The sequence below is a fragment of the Micropterus dolomieu genome, linkage group LG23, assembly GCF_021292245.1.
Source record: "Micropterus dolomieu isolate WLL.071019.BEF.003 ecotype Adirondacks linkage group LG23, ASM2129224v1, whole genome shotgun sequence".
Taxonomy (NCBI): domain Eukaryota; kingdom Metazoa; phylum Chordata; class Actinopteri; order Centrarchiformes; family Centrarchidae; genus Micropterus; species Micropterus dolomieu.
This window is the reverse complement of record NC_060172.1, coordinates 13,248,877-13,264,528: the sequence shown is the minus strand read 5'-3', so window position 1 is coordinate 13,264,528 and position 15,652 is coordinate 13,248,877. Positions and strand designations below refer to the sequence as shown.

Genomic DNA, 15,652 nt, shown 5'->3' with positions numbered 1-15,652 from the left:
AAGCAGGGGGAAGCAACTAGCCTGGCTCACTAATTAACATTTTTTGTCTTGTTTGTTGATCTGTACAAAACCTTTCAGGCAGACCCAGGCTTTCTGAAAATTCCCAAAATGCCCCAAGTTATTGCTTTGACTTTATAACATTGTCTCTCTTTGTCTGACTTCTTCACATCATCCTAACTTGTCGTTCTTTTTATCCCTGTTGCAGGCGTGTTATGGCATCCTGAAGGTACCCCAGGGGAACTGGCTGTGTCGGACCTGCGCTCTGGGCGTCCAGCCCAAATGTCTGCTTTGCCCTAAGAGAGGGGGGGCCCTCAAGCCCACCCGCAGTGGAACCAAGTGGGTCCACGTCAGCTGTGCCTTATGGATCCCTGAGGTAAGACCGAAGGAGAGACAGGGTTTGAAATGGCCAAAAGATCCAAATACAGTCTGATATAGATAAGAGTTCCAGTTTCCTTTTTTGTCATGCATGCCCTCAGTCAACCTCGGAGTGTTCTTGTGCTTAATATACTCATTTCTCCATGATGTATAATTGGTTCCAGACTTGATTCTTCCAATCAAAGATAGGCCTGCAGGCACATCAGTAGATTCAAAGTGATCAGTTAGCTGTGGTTGCACCTGGGTGTGTTTTGTTGATGATCCCAGTCACACATATTGGTGCAAAGTGGCTCTAGACAGTGAGTGGTTGTTGTTTATATTTGCATGAGTATATACAGCTGTAGTCATTGTCAAAATTTGTGTAAAAATCCATCTATCCTACTTTAGCTCAGTGGAGTCAGCAACTACATAAACACGAAAAGGCAAAGAGAGTTTGGAGCACTACTGTATGTGTGTGGTGTTTAAAACAAGTATGTAAACAAGGTGTCATTGGACGAGGTGTCCACACCATGAAAGACAGTGTGGTGTTTTTACATGTTTTGACGAAGACCCACATGGTGATTACTTTGACTCCTGCACTTGTGCTTTGACTGCACTTTTTCTCATCCTCAACCCAAACGACACTACATCCATCTCTGAAAACAATACGCTTACACTTCAGCTTTTCTTGAATCTTTATAAGGTTAAAAAGTGAAAGAAAATCTCCATTAAGTTTGGCAAACATTCTGTACGCATATAAACATAAGTCCAAATATACTGTCTTGTACCTCTTGCGTGTAATGGATTCAATTTATTTGGGTGTTAATAGGAAATAGATGTACTGTCAGTCGCCACAGTGGCTGTTTATCTTAACAATTTAGTTACTGTTTATTATATCGGTCCAAACATGTTTTCATTAGACAGTTTCATTTCTTAAGGGGTCAGATGATTTTACTTTTGTCCAGTAGAAAAGAGGATGAAGAAAATATGACGGCCCAACGTTCAGAGTGTTTTTTTCCATGCTGGAAAGAAAAACTAATTCCACTGATGGTGGTTGCGTGGCCATTAAAGTTCAGTGAATAGCAACAACTGATGAAGGAGTTATTGTATTTAAAATTTAAACATATGTAAGATTAAAAAATGTTCAACTTTATAATTGACGAGATTCAATATAAATAATTACCACATACAATTGTTGCCATTACTATTACGAAGGTATACAGAGGAACCCACTGCAGAGAGGATTTGCACTTCCTAGTTGAGTCTATGGTGCAGTTTATGTTTTTAGCCTCTAGGTTCAATTTAGCATTTTAAAATTTTGCTTCATGGAACAAAGCAGATTTGGTATTTTTGGAAGTCTATCTTAATACAACTCTATATGTACATTAAAGGAGCAATGAGTCACTGTAAGCATCCCTACTCTCTATACTGACTGAAACAATACCTTCTCTACACACTTCAGTCAAAGCTAATATGAGGCTTCACCAGTCTGACTTAGCTAAATCAAGTTGACTATCTTTGTCCTGACATTTGTGCCTAGGTTCCACTGATGGAAAATAGCCACTTTATTTTGTTAACCCCAACTCTCATATTAGCTTGACCTGAATTTATGAATACATTCCTGCACAGGGCAAGGACTGTGAATTTAGTTGCCCATTTCTTACATTGTAGTCCCTCAATGAAGTTATTGCTCCACAGTCAGTATGGAGAGGAGGGATGATTACTGTGACCCATAACTCTTTCAGTGTCCACATGGCATATGAGTGGACTTGAAAAAATCAGAAACAGCAGGGTTTACGGGAAGTGTGGCCTACATTATGAAAATATCATTTTTTTGTTTCCTTCTTTACAGTAAATGCTTAAAATACTTCATGTAGCTTCTTCAGTCAAGACCTCATTCACAACAGTCTGTAGATAAATGTCGATTGATTCTCAAGGAACCTGTTTGCCAAGCTTGTAGTATATGAGGAAAATCTGCGATGTGCAGTAACATTGTTCGATATTGTGATGACGATATGACTTTGGATAATTGAACACACAATACTGAAGTGTGCTTATTAGCCGATTTCACTCCGTGTGTGTTTAGAGGAACTCAGCCCCAACACAGAGAGCAGGGCAGAGGCTGCAACGTGATAATAAATACTACGTTATCTCTTCTCAGTACCCATCCCCAAATAAAATGATTTTTCTTATTCATTGCTTTTCAAGCACTCTATTGCAATGTCTTTTATGGCGCATTTTCATATCACGATGACAATGAAAATACGATTTATCGTCAGCTTTAGCGTGTAGCCCATGCAGCCACTCATTTGGACTTGATGTGTCTTGATTATACGTTTTGAAAATGTTTCATCTGAAAGCTTCAAATGGACAAAAAGCAGCCGCTTATTTTGGAGGTTCAGGGACGGATGTTGCTTCACGCCTTGCACACACCTTTAAACTGTTAAAAGAGTCAGTCATGTGTCTTCAGCCTATTCAACAACACACTCCACCAGCAGATTTCTCAGTAATAGAGTAGCTTTTGGCAGCTCAAACCTTTTACTTCTAATTGCCTTCTGTCACCCTTGATTGGGCTAATTGTTTTCGTTGCTCCGTTCGCTTTTGTTTTCTCTTCCTATCGTGGGGGGGGGGGATAATTTGCATGTATGTGCGTTTGTGCGCGTGCCCTTGCAAAGGCCCAGTTGTGTGTGCTTACATGAGCTAAAGAGGTGTTAATAGCAGACGTCTACACAAATAAACACAACACACACATCACAATTTCTACTGAATATGATAGTGGAAACTTCCAGAAAAGAGGCTCTGTGTGTGAGAGTCTCATTCATAGAGTGTGCTGGATTGGAACATTTTTGTGTGTATGTGTGTGTTTGTGTTCGTGTGTGCCCATGTTTGTGTGTGTGAACACACCACCCAGCCTTCAAACGATACAGCCCCCCTGCAGTGCTGTGTGTAGCTGCCTTCTGCCCTCTGCCTTCAACCCCCAGAGAGAGGTCTCTCTTTAAGGGGCTTTTCACCGCGCACACATACACACACGCACAAACACACACATACTGGATCCCCTCCTTTAAAATGCTTTTTCATTTAACACTGTGATTTCCACACATTTCCACTGAAGTGATTTCAAATTTTGTCAGTTTTCCATCTACAGGCTTTGAAATGTGAAGTAATTGGGGCTAGAATATTCTCATTGGGGAATGAGCATATTAAAGGCCTGCATGTGATTATACACACACACACACACACACACACACACACACACATACACACGCATAGAAAGCTAAAGCCCTAACGTTTCTGTATTTTGGATATTGACAAACCAACAAAAGAGAGGAAGGTGGAGGATTTGTGTGAAGTGCAACCTATCTGAGTGTTTCTGTGTGTGTGTCTGTGAGAGTGTGCACACCTGCACACAGTATGTGCTGTATGTGTGGGCATCGGGATTGCCAGGAACTTAACTACAGCATTCAAAAACTGGAAATCCTATTTGCAATCGATCGGTCCGCACATCAGCTGTGTAAAAGAAGCTAACATTGACGGTGACCGCTGTGGCATCATTGTCTGAATCACACATTCTATTGACATCCTCAATGGAGTGAAAATTGACCTCTACTCCGATTGGGTGTGCTCTACAAAAGACATCAATAATAACAGAAAGAACCGAGGCAGTGGGCTCGTTCTGTGGATAAGCAGATGAGAGGAGGAAAAGAAAATCAGATAGAAGGACAAGTGGTTGAAGAGAGGGAGGGGCACGACCTGTGGAAATCAGTTGTCGGCTTGTTAACGCAAGCATGAAGGACAAGGAAGGAGGACTATACCGCAAATATGAGAATAAGTTAATGTGAAAGAGGTGGAATGGTTCTTGGAAAGAAATAGGCAGCAGAGGAAGGAAGGAAGAAATGGCACTTTGGTGATGAGTGCTCTCCACTCTATTCTGCATGGCTGGTTGGCACAGGTCAATGACTTTGTGGTTGTATTTGGTGGAGCAAGTTTTAGGGCCAAAGCCGCTCTGAATAGACCGCTCAGAGAGAGTGAGTCACACTGTGCTTTACAATAATGATTTTCCAAGGAGCACAGGTGTCCCTACTCTGGGTCCAAAGACAGACCGTCTAATTCGACATCTTGGCTTTGAAATTTGGGAGATTTTGAAATTGTCATTCAAGCTACATGCAAGTTGATTATCATTATTCAGTGGAAGATTTGGCGGATTGTTTTATCAAATGAAAGATTTTGTGCGAAATAAAAAGATCACAGCATGTTTTCCAGCTGTTAATTGTGACATATCTATAATTAAATAAATGTGCTATGAGGCATTACAACTCCCACTTTTAATTTTATTTATTTACTTAATCGCTTACAAAATGGTGAACATACCCGTCTCACGTTTCTCAGAGCCAAGAAGACGTCTTCACATTGCTTCTTTTATCCGACCACCAGCCACCGATATTCAGTTGAAATTTAGTCAGTTTTGATCCAAAACCGAGAAAAATATCATCATATTTGAAAAGCTGGAACCAGAATGTATTTGGTATTTTGCTTAAGAAATTAGTCAAATTAATAATTTCAACACTAAAACTTTATAGATGTAGGGCTGCAGCTATCGATTATTTTAGTAATCGATACAACCCGAAGTCACAGACTAACCAGCCAGACAACAATAACAACAAACACACAGTTATAAATTTACAACTAAGAATTGTGCCTTACGTTTGCTAGCCTTCATTTCAACAAGCAATCATGATTTATGTTTAATACTAATGTTAACATTAATTTGTTCCGGGTTCGCTGCTTGGATGCGTAGACTGGAAGCTTTCTGCTCAGATGCTGAAACATTGTCGTTGTGCTGTTGCGGTAGGCTTGTTCCATTTTACAGTAGACGCACTGTAGAGAGTTGTTGGGGTTTTTTTTGCTTGAAAAGATCCCATACTTTGGATATTTTCTGTCATTCTGGCCTGTCTCTTCTTTGTCCCTTGCTATTTTCTCTCTTTTCCTCCATTTTGCACTTCACATCATCTTCACTTGCCCACAGTCATAATTGTACGTGCAAAACAGTGTGCTGTATATAAACATTTTAGATTAGTTGATGCTGATTATTTGATGTATGTATTTCTACCTGTTATGTGTTCCCTGTAGGTGAGTATAGGCTGTCCAGAGAAGATGGAGCCCATTACCAAGGTGTCCCACATCCCCGCCAGCCGCTGGGCTCTGTCTTGCAGCCTGTGTCGAGAACACACAGGAACCTGCATACAGGTACGTATCACTGCATCTTATGTTATAAAGTGATGTCAGTGTCTTAAAATTTGCAATGCTTAAACTTCCACTCAAGTTCTGTTATGAATTAAGTTTTTGTCTTTTTTTAAACATGCCCAAAATCTTATCTGAACACTAATAAAACAAATTTAGATGCCCGCTCTTCATTACCACTTTAACAATAACGTTAAGCTAGGTTAAGACCTGAGGGTAAACCTCCCGCTGCTTGTTGGATTATCATTTTAATAGTTTATAAAGATTTTTTCTAAATCTTGATATTTTCAGATTTTCCTTCTGTGGCGAAGGAGTGTAATAATCACATTATTTGTTTCTGTACATATACAGTGTTCATTTCACTCCTCCTCTTCCTCTCCTCCTCCTATTCTTCTTCGTCTTCTCACTAACCCAACCCTCATGCCATCTGCATGCATGCTGTACATCATCTGGAGGTGGCATTGGGATCAAAACAATTTTGTTTTTATTGTTTGTGAAATTCAATGTTAACATTCAACTTTCGAACCCAAGTTTAAACCCACTCAGCTTTACAAACAGATGTGCTTTCTGACATAAAGCCTTACAGGCACACCCACACAAAATAGTATACCTAAATACACACATAATCACAGCAAAGCAGCATAAAACATATATGCAGTATAAACTCAGCACATACACACACACACAGAAATGTCTCAACAACACAGATCATCGTACTTCTTAGCCTCCCGCTGGGCTTGGGTGGATCAGTTTGAACCCGGCACCTCTTTAACATGCTTCTGAGTTCGTAAACGAAACCCCCGCTGACACGCTAACACTAACCCACTTTATAGCTATTAGCCTGCGGACCATTCAGTATCCCCAAGGTGAACTAGATTCCTAAAGCCCTACACTCCATATGTGTGTGAATACGTACTGTGTATATAAATGTGTGCTGGATGTAAATGTGCGTGAATGTGTGTCTGTGTGTGTGATGCTTGTTTGTGCAGCGGTTGGGGTATTACAGTTTTGATGCAGTAGATTAACAGGGAGTCCTCGAGTCAAAATCACTCTCAGTGAGAGTCTCTCTCTCTCTCCTGTTTCCCTGGCTGGAGGCAGGCGGCTGTACAAACACTCTCACTGATCAGCTGTTACTTCACACAGAAGGCAGAGATGCAGTGCTACACAGCACCATGAGCGGCATGAGTCCTGTGTAGGCTTTAATGTAGGAGAAAGTATGAGATAACAATCAGTTTTCTATCTTTAAAAGTTTAAGCACATGAGAGTCTGTAAGAGAATAAAAATTTTATACTTGCTGTGGGCTGTCATTTAGGCCACCTGAGGTTTTTGAGCACACTTTACATCTCAAGCATTTCCCTCATTGTAGATCAAATATAAGGAGCATTATCGTTATCGCTCTTATGCATCTTTAGAAGACAACTTACAGTACATGTATGTGTTGTTGCTATTTTCAATGTGTTTTTAATGTAGAGTAGGTATCGTTGGGGATTGTTTAAAATTGTACGATACCAGTACCAAATCCAGTACCCTTAAAGTGATACCGATACCAATTGAGTACTTCATTCGATACCTTTCATAAAATGCCACCTGTTGAAGCCATAGTAGATGATTGGTAGTATTATTATTTTTATTGTTGTTATGGACAAGCAAGGTGATCTATTTTATTCAGTGACAAGTGATGTGAATAGCAAATAAAAATTTACATAGAAGTGTTAAATGATACCAGAAGATGAAACCAATGAAAAGCCAAGTTTGTGGTGATAAACTTGCATAAGTGACGATTATGCCTGAGACCGCAGCCGAAGGTGAGCGACTGTTAAAATCACCCATGGACTTGGCACGTGCAGGCCTTTTTTATACGGTTAATGGTGAAGGCGCATAAGGAAAAAAAGGCGTGCTCTTCTCTTTCTTTTAGTGTGGTGTTTGCGTATTTAGCTGCAAGCAAAACCATACAGATAGTAATTTTTGCCACAATCTGGTTACAAAAAGTATCGATTGAAGTACTGGTTTGAATGGAGACGTTTCGATTGTACTCGATACTGGGCTGTTGCGGCCGGTACCTTTTAAAAGTATCGAGTAGCGATACCCATCCCTAAGAGTAGGTCAGACCAGATCGGAGTTCCTACCTTCTAGACCACTTTTGACAGTGTAAGCCACGTTGCTCTAAGATACCTTAAGTCTTTGGTCATTTCATCTTTTGGTAATTTGATGATAACATGCTTTCGTTCATGTAATGATACCTTGCTGTGTCTCTTTTCATGTGCTGACAGTTCCTCCCATAATGATAGTCAGGTGCCTCAGAGTGTTCAGACCTAAATATTTGTATTTAATGACTCACTGTAGTAATTGGCAAGTTATCCAAGTTTAACGAGGCTCTTAATTAGTGCTTTATTAAAGGAAGGTGCACTGGAAAGGTCAGCTAGTCAAGCCTGTACTCTATTTGTTAAAGACGGTCAGTCCGTGAACAACACTCCTCTGTAATAGGGAGTCTTTCTGCTTCATGGTTAGTTTGTTTTCTTCACAGATTTCAGAGGAACATGGCAGTCCTTTCGATTAAAATACCTGTAGCCATGCTATAGGAGCAGCATTACATTACAAATGGTACAGCAAAAACATGTCAGCAGAATAAGTTGGAAAATGTTCTGAAAATGAATCAAGACTGCCTTTTAACAAGCACTGGCCCACCGGTGGGTCAGTTTTTAGGTTACAAACTCAGTTTGTGCTGCCAAATATAGTTCAAACATACAGAAACAAACTTTCCAAAGATAAATAATAAATATAAAGGCTGAATTTTGGGAGAAAATGTGTAAAAATTAAGCACTATACATATAGAAGACATATTTCCATTTGATGAAATGGTGCAGCCTTAAAAACATGCTTTCATGGGTTTAAATATTTTACAAAGTGTAACCATGATATAGCTTCAGTAAGAAGCTGCAACAAGATGAAAATACCTATGTAATACTCTCAGACAGATGATTTTAACAACCGTAAAGACAGGAAATAAAAACCGAAAGATAAGGAGTCCGATCTTTACATTAATGGTTTCTGCTTTCCCCTAAGAGTTAGCTTAGCCTAGATTTAGCTGAGACTATAGCACTGTTGTGACACTGTTTTTAGTGTAGGCCTACACTGTGTAGGACAACACATGAAAGGCTAAAATTCAGACAAATCAATGTCTGAGGGCAAAAAAAAAAGTTTTCAAATGAAAATTGAGATAGTCTAAGTAAGCGTGGATTCCACTGGGCATGAAAATCTTTGAATGCTTGTGGATTTGAGGAAAATCAAAGCTTTTGAAAATTAATAAATAAAATATTGCAGCACATATCATCAATATTCTTCAGGTGTCAGTCTGTCTCTCCATCCAAGGATCAACACATCTTCAGGGAAACTATGAGATGGGCGTGTGATATACTGAAGCTGTGCTGTCAAGTCTTAAAATCCATGATTTCAACTGGATTTCTTCACTTAATATTATAAATGAAAAGGTAGGCCTGTATATTTATGATGAATGTCTCACACCAAAGCATGCCAGTTTGAGTTCTCAAATTTTGCCAAACAAGATATTTGGAGTAGATAAAATTTTTAAGATTAGATTTATTTTAAATTGCTGCTATCCTCTGTCCAGTGGCCACCTCTTAATTAACTAGGATTGCTGAACAGATGAATGTGAAAAGTACTAGTGTAATGGTATTGTATTTGTCTTAAGACAAAACTGTAAAACTGTATAATTATGATAAAATAATCAAATACCGTAATTTAGCAGTGTAGGAAAACTAATGGCAATCAAGAATGTTAATGTTGAGGATTTCTTGTCTTGTCAGAAACATGCCAGGGCCCATATTTATAAAAATTTTAAGAATCACACTTACAAATGCTTTGAAGTGCCAACCTAGGAGTAAAAGATGTTTTTGCTTATTGTGAGGAATAAGTCACATTTATTAGGTGACTTATTCCTACTGACAGTGACGTGTGATTTAAGTTCCTGAACTTGGAACAAAAGACAACCAAACTGAAGCGGGGAGGAAGGTTTGTTGTTGGTACATTAGAGGAAATATAACTTATTCCTCATACTTACAAAATATCACTTTTACCAATTTGATGAATACGGGCCCAGATCGTTCTTTTTTTTCTGGTTAACTCATGCAAAGGGTTGGTAATAACTAAACAGTCAAACTAGCATGCTGTTGAGTCAGTGTGAGCAGTGATAAAAACATTATTAATGAATCTCTGCCAGAACTGAGCAGGTGCATTTGAAAAGGCCAGATGAGTACTTTTTGTGATGACTCGGCCCGTACCAAACAACACATCTAGCCGGCTCCACGCTGTGTTCAACCTTTTGCCTTTTGACACCAAATAAGTGATAGCAGCTGCAGCGGGCTCACTCTGGCATTTGGGTATATTGGTAATAAAAATGGCTCTACAGTGTAGACCTTCGACTGTAACTCCACTTGATGTATCTATAGTGGTTTTTCATACATAGCAGTTATGTCATTATCTGATCACGCCTTCTGCTCCTCCATCACTCACTTTGTTTAGTCAGTGATTTAGTGGATTGATGGCAGTTTTTCTCATTTAAATATATTTTAAACCTCTGTAGAAGAGTTGATGTCAGATGAGATTAGTGAGACATCAAGTTTCAGCTATAAAAGGAACAAATGAGAAGAGAATAACACTGCACTTGTATTATGACTTCTTACTGTATGAAACAGAATATTTGATTGGAGTGCTTAAAAGTGGGCATGGTTTAGCAAATACAGCATGATATGGAGCTGCCACAAACATACCTCCCTCACCCCTGTTGTTAGCTCAGGAGGAGTGACAGGGAAAAGATGGCACATGACAGAGGGCAACATAGAAACTAAACATTTTTTGTAGTTCCTCCACATTAACAAAGAACACATATAGACCTCTCAGCAGCACCCAGGTTACAGCCTCACACATATTTCAAGTACATTGTTGTTGGGGAGTGTGACAGGGAGTGATGAGAACAAATGTAGCGCAGACCAGCCTGAGTTCAAGGTAATTACTACAAAAATAGATAGTAATAGCCTTTATATGCTCATCATATAAACCACATCAGGGAATGTTCTGAAGCCCGGTACCAGTCAAACACTCTTCATAAGGACTATCCTTTTAATAGGAAATGGTTTCTTTCACAGCAACAAATAAATACTATTTTTATGTGTTAAATAAGGTTTGCCTCTCTTAACCATTATTTGTACAGTGGGTTTTACTGTTTAAAAATGCTGCTGTGTATTTTGCTTTTAATATTAAACTTTTAAAAATGTAACTTTTGCTGAAAGCAGTTGGTCCAGGAAAGGAAAAGGTTGTCTGTGAAAAAGGTAGACACAAGTTGTTTCCGGCACAGTTCAGTCAGTAGGATAGAGTCATAAACAACCCAGAGAAGAGAGTCAGCATCCTGCTGAATACCGAACTCCTCTGAAAAGTACAAGCATCGACCTGCACACGCACATTTACAAATGTACATGCACATAGCGACAACAACACATAGCCGCAAGGGCTCACACAGGCACAATCACACCATGCCTGGAGGGACTCAGCGGGAGGACGCCTCTTAGTATGACCTGTAATGGATAGCGCTAAGAAAACACACACACACACACACACACACACACACACAGTAACACACACAGTAACACACATCCCAAGTTACCGAAATGTCAGCAGAAATGGGGGAACTGTGTTTGTTTTCACTTGTTGTGACTTGGCTTGTTGTTCTGCCTTGCTGCACTTCTATTAGAACCATGATGGCACAAGAAATGGAGCGAAAATGACACTTTAAAACAAATAGTTGTGACAATGTGACAAATTGAAGAAAAAAATGTTTGTGTTTACGTGGATGTGTGATGCAGCGTTAAGTTTCTTTTCCACCAAGCATTTCAATCTGTTTTGTTTTTAATGAACCCAGAGACAGAAGTAACACTCAAATAGGATTTCCCTTTCACTGTTTTACTTTCCAGTCTAACTTTTATATCTCCTTCTGTAATTCCTGAATTTTTTCTTTAGCTTCCTACATCACTCACTACTTCTTTCTCTTCCCTCATACCTTGTCTTACTATACCACCTTCCCTTTTAGTTCTCTTACTCTATCTCTGCCCTTAACTGTATGTCCTCTCTCTTTTCCCCTCCCAGTGCTCCATGCCCTCCTGTATCGTGGCCTTCCATGTGACTTGCGCTTTCGACCACGGCCTGGAGATGAGGACCATCCTGGCAGAGAACGACGAGGTGCGCTTCAAGTCCTTCTGCCTGGAGCACAGCTGCACCGCCAGCAACAGTAGTACAACCATCAACAGCACCTCCGGTTTGACTAGTGTGAGCAACTGCAGTCACACCAACACTTCCACCACCAGCGGAGTACACGCCGCCGCCGCCAGACCTGACTGTGCCACTGCGGGTGTCAGTTCTGAGCTCCGGCCGGACCAGCAGCACCAGCCAAACAGCAGCAGTGACCCGGAGCAGAGGTCGGTATTGTACCCAGTTCCCGTGTCTGCATCAGAGCGAGCTGAGCGGGAACAACTGGAGAGAGAGAAGGTGAGCCAGAGGAAACAGAAACTCCAGGAGCTTGAGGATGAGTTTTACCGACTGGTGGATCCCAGCGAGGTGGCCGAAAACCTGGCACTGCCCATCTCCCAGGTACGTTAAGTCATGGAACTGAAACAGTATGATTTGTGATATAAAATAGAAAAAAATATACCACACACTTGTCATTTATTGTAGTAGTTACACCTCCATGTGTACCAAAAATAACGGACTCCTCCAGACAGTGAGTCAGGTATAAATAAAGCACAAGTATCAAGCCTGCAGACGGGATTGACAGACAGGGTGAAAACAGCTCTCTGTGACATACAGCATGGCGTCTCAGGACAAACCGTTAACTGTGAAGTAGATGGAAAGTTCCATTTCTGTCTACTAAGAACAAAAAGCTTGTGATTGGACAACTGGACACTGGACAACTAAATACAAGCAAACACTGTCTGGTTTGATGAATCACAATATCACAATATCTATGGAGCAATTTAAGAACTTTTCGTCCATGATATAAAAAAACGTGATAAGGTCACTCCATTTTCCTGCACAACATTATTCTGATCTTTACCAAGTATTTCGAATGCACAGTTAATCATACATCGTCGAGATGAAGAGTTTGGCTTCCGCAATTAATTAATTTTAATCAGATGTGGTATTGATGAGTTGCATTCAGAGTGCTGACTCGTGCATCAAATAAAGTGCTCCCTGTTCACAGGTAAACTGTCTGATAAATCACTCCTTTGTTAAGAACTCGGCGTAATTAACTGGTCTCAGTTTTCCGAACATGGTTGTAGCTTCAGGCAAGAGCTTTTTTTTGTTACTATAATGGAAGGCTACAACTGGAGTAAATGTTATTACTGAAGTTTGTACATTCAAAACAGTTTTTAAGTGCATTTTTTCTCAGTTTAAAATATGCAAGTGTAGTAGAAGTATATTGTTGTGAGTGATAAATAATAAATCCAGATCTTCAGTGAATTCACTGATTTTCAGCAAAGTGATAATATCGCAAGGCTGCACTTACCCATTCAATTTTTATTATTGTTAGATTTTCCTTGCTGTTTCTTGAGGCAATTGATGTCTCAATCAACTGACATCATGAGAACATAATAATAAAAAGTGGGAATATTTTGTTTCTTCTTCAAAGGTGGACTTCTTATATCAGTTCTGGAAGTTGAAGAGGAAGGGCAACTTTAATCGACCTCTGGTGACCTTAAAGAGGGACGAGGTGGACAACCTGGCCCAGCAGGAGCAGGATGTCCTCTACAGACGCCTCAAACTCTTCACACATCTCCGACAAGACCTGGAGAGGGTGAGTTGGAGATGTGTGTGTGTGTGTACAGTTATATGCAGTCTCAGTGCTTGATCCCGCAGTGTTGCTGATATTTAAGGGGTAATTTACATTTTTCAGAATGTTAATTAAAAAGATCACTGACAGTATTATATGAAGTGGATTTTTGCTTCCATGAATATTAATGTTAAATAAATGAATAGCCTGAAGGATGAAAGCATGATGAAATGGCTGAATGACATAATGAGTGATTGAATGATAGCCCACTGTTGAAAATTTAAGTGAAAATCACCCATCACACAGAATTCATTTGCTTTTTTCTCTGATCTTTGTTCAATGGGACAATTTATTCACCATATGCGAAAACCAGTCAGCACAGTGAAATCAGCAGACCTCAAGGAATTTTTCTCAAACCTCGAGTTTTCTTGATGAATTCATCAGGTGTGTATTGGTTCTTTTGCTTCTAGCTTTGAGACAGACAGACTTCAAACTTAGTCTCAGGTGACCCAGAGCACAGAAATAGCATATTGTGTCTCTTGGGATGTGGAAAGGTACCTCTCTAGTAGAATAGTGTGGGAGGTGCAGTGTTACCAACTAGATGTTTCTGAAAAAGTCTGGGTAGATTTGGGAATACTCATGAGCCCCTTGCTGCAACTGTGTTGGAGTTCCACAGAGAAACAGATGGTAATGTTTGTGCAACGGCATGTAATGGAGAGGAAGGCTTTCATTTGGAGTCTGTCGGAGGGTTCTAGAGAGGATACTGTCAAGGGACTCCATAGTTCTGCTGAGGGAAGTCAACACTGAGGTCCTGGAAGGAACAGCCTCCCTGATCTGTCCAAAATGGACACCATGTTCAAGCAATTTGTATTTCTTATACAGGTCATACTAGGAGCCAGCCACTCGCTGAGTCCCTCCAGGCATGGTGTGGTTTTTGTGTGAATGAGCCACAAGGTGCCAGAACACCTTGAGCCACAGAGCAATGATCGATTGTTAGTTGTAAGTTGGTCTGATCTTTGGATAAATGTCTCGGATTCTTGAATGAAAAGAGAGGCAGAGCTGCTACGTTCCACCGGTTGGTGGATCAGGTTTTTGTGGGGTTGCTGCCAGACACAGCTGGTAAACCCAAATGGGCAGTTAGAGTGAAATGGGGACATCTGGCTGAGGTCCCTGTCTGCGAGGTCTTTAACTGTGGACTTATGGCCGGAGTTGTGGTTGCCTGTGCCTGTCATGGTGGACAACAGCTTCTGTGGTCATGAAAACAAAAGTTTAGAGAGGCCTTGGGGAACATGTAGAGTCGGAGAGTTGCCCATCTGTCCGGCAAGGGTGTATGAGATTCCTCCATGAATATTCTGGAGATTATTGGGCTGTCTTGGCTGACACAATTCTTCAGTGCTACTTGATGTGTTTCAGTCTTTATGCTAGCTATTGTAACTTGGATTTTTTTTTTTTCTTCTTTTAAAACAAGCGTGAATTTGCAATAGCTGCAGCAACATACATGTATGCGACACACACCTTCACAAACCACTTCATGAGGTGTGAAAGGGGACGGGAAGTGTGTCTTTATACAAAGTTAGGTTACTTGAATCTGTTTAGAAGTTATGCAGCTTTTTGTTATAGGCCACTGCCACGCCATCTTTTAGCCAATGGGCATAGATACAACACACACCTTCTCTCTCTCTCACACACACACACACACACACACACACACACACACACACACACACACACACACACACACACACACACACACACATCTCCAGCTCACTCTCCAAAACTTGAACTCCATACCGAATTTTAGCCTTCTAGGGTGAAAACTGTGGCCGCCAAAGGGCGGGGAAATTTCAACCAACCGACAGAGCAAGCTATAGAGCTGCTGGTCACAGCTTAAAGTACTTGTAGTCATATACGGGTTCAGTGCATGCAGTCTGTTTTCTGGAGCTGTGATCAGCAGCGTCGGTTATCATCATAATTGCCAGTATCGGGTATTATATTCTGTATATGCTTAATGCTCACCCTGTGCATCAGTCTAAATCTGAACTGTACTAGCACAGTTTGGAGGTCCGTCAGAATGGTGAAGAATTCCCCCACTACCTTCAGTATTATAGCTTACACTTGGCAGCTGAATGCTAACCACTATGTAAATGCCCTTGCTCGCATGCCTATAACCTCACTCCAAGCTTATGTTTGTAGTGCCCTGATGGCTGATTGGCATTCCCTGCA

At 40.5% G+C, this 15,652-nt stretch overlaps 1 protein-coding gene across 1 annotated transcript in view; it reads left to right on the top strand.

Annotated features, from left to right (window-relative positions):
- The window catches only part of jade2 (jade family PHD finger 2), a 124,542-nt gene extending 111,035 nt beyond the window's left edge, over nt 1–13,507 (top strand). The window contains exons 8-10 of the mRNA XM_046039587.1: nt 5,482–5,598; nt 11,749–12,249; nt 13,289–13,507. Of these exons, the coding sequence (XP_045895543.1) occupies nt 5,482–5,598; nt 11,749–12,249; nt 13,289–13,507 (837 nt within the window). The remainder of the gene's footprint in view (nt 1–5,481; nt 5,599–11,748; nt 12,250–13,288) is intronic.
- The last annotated feature ends 2,145 nt before the right edge of the window (nt 13,508–15,652 follow it).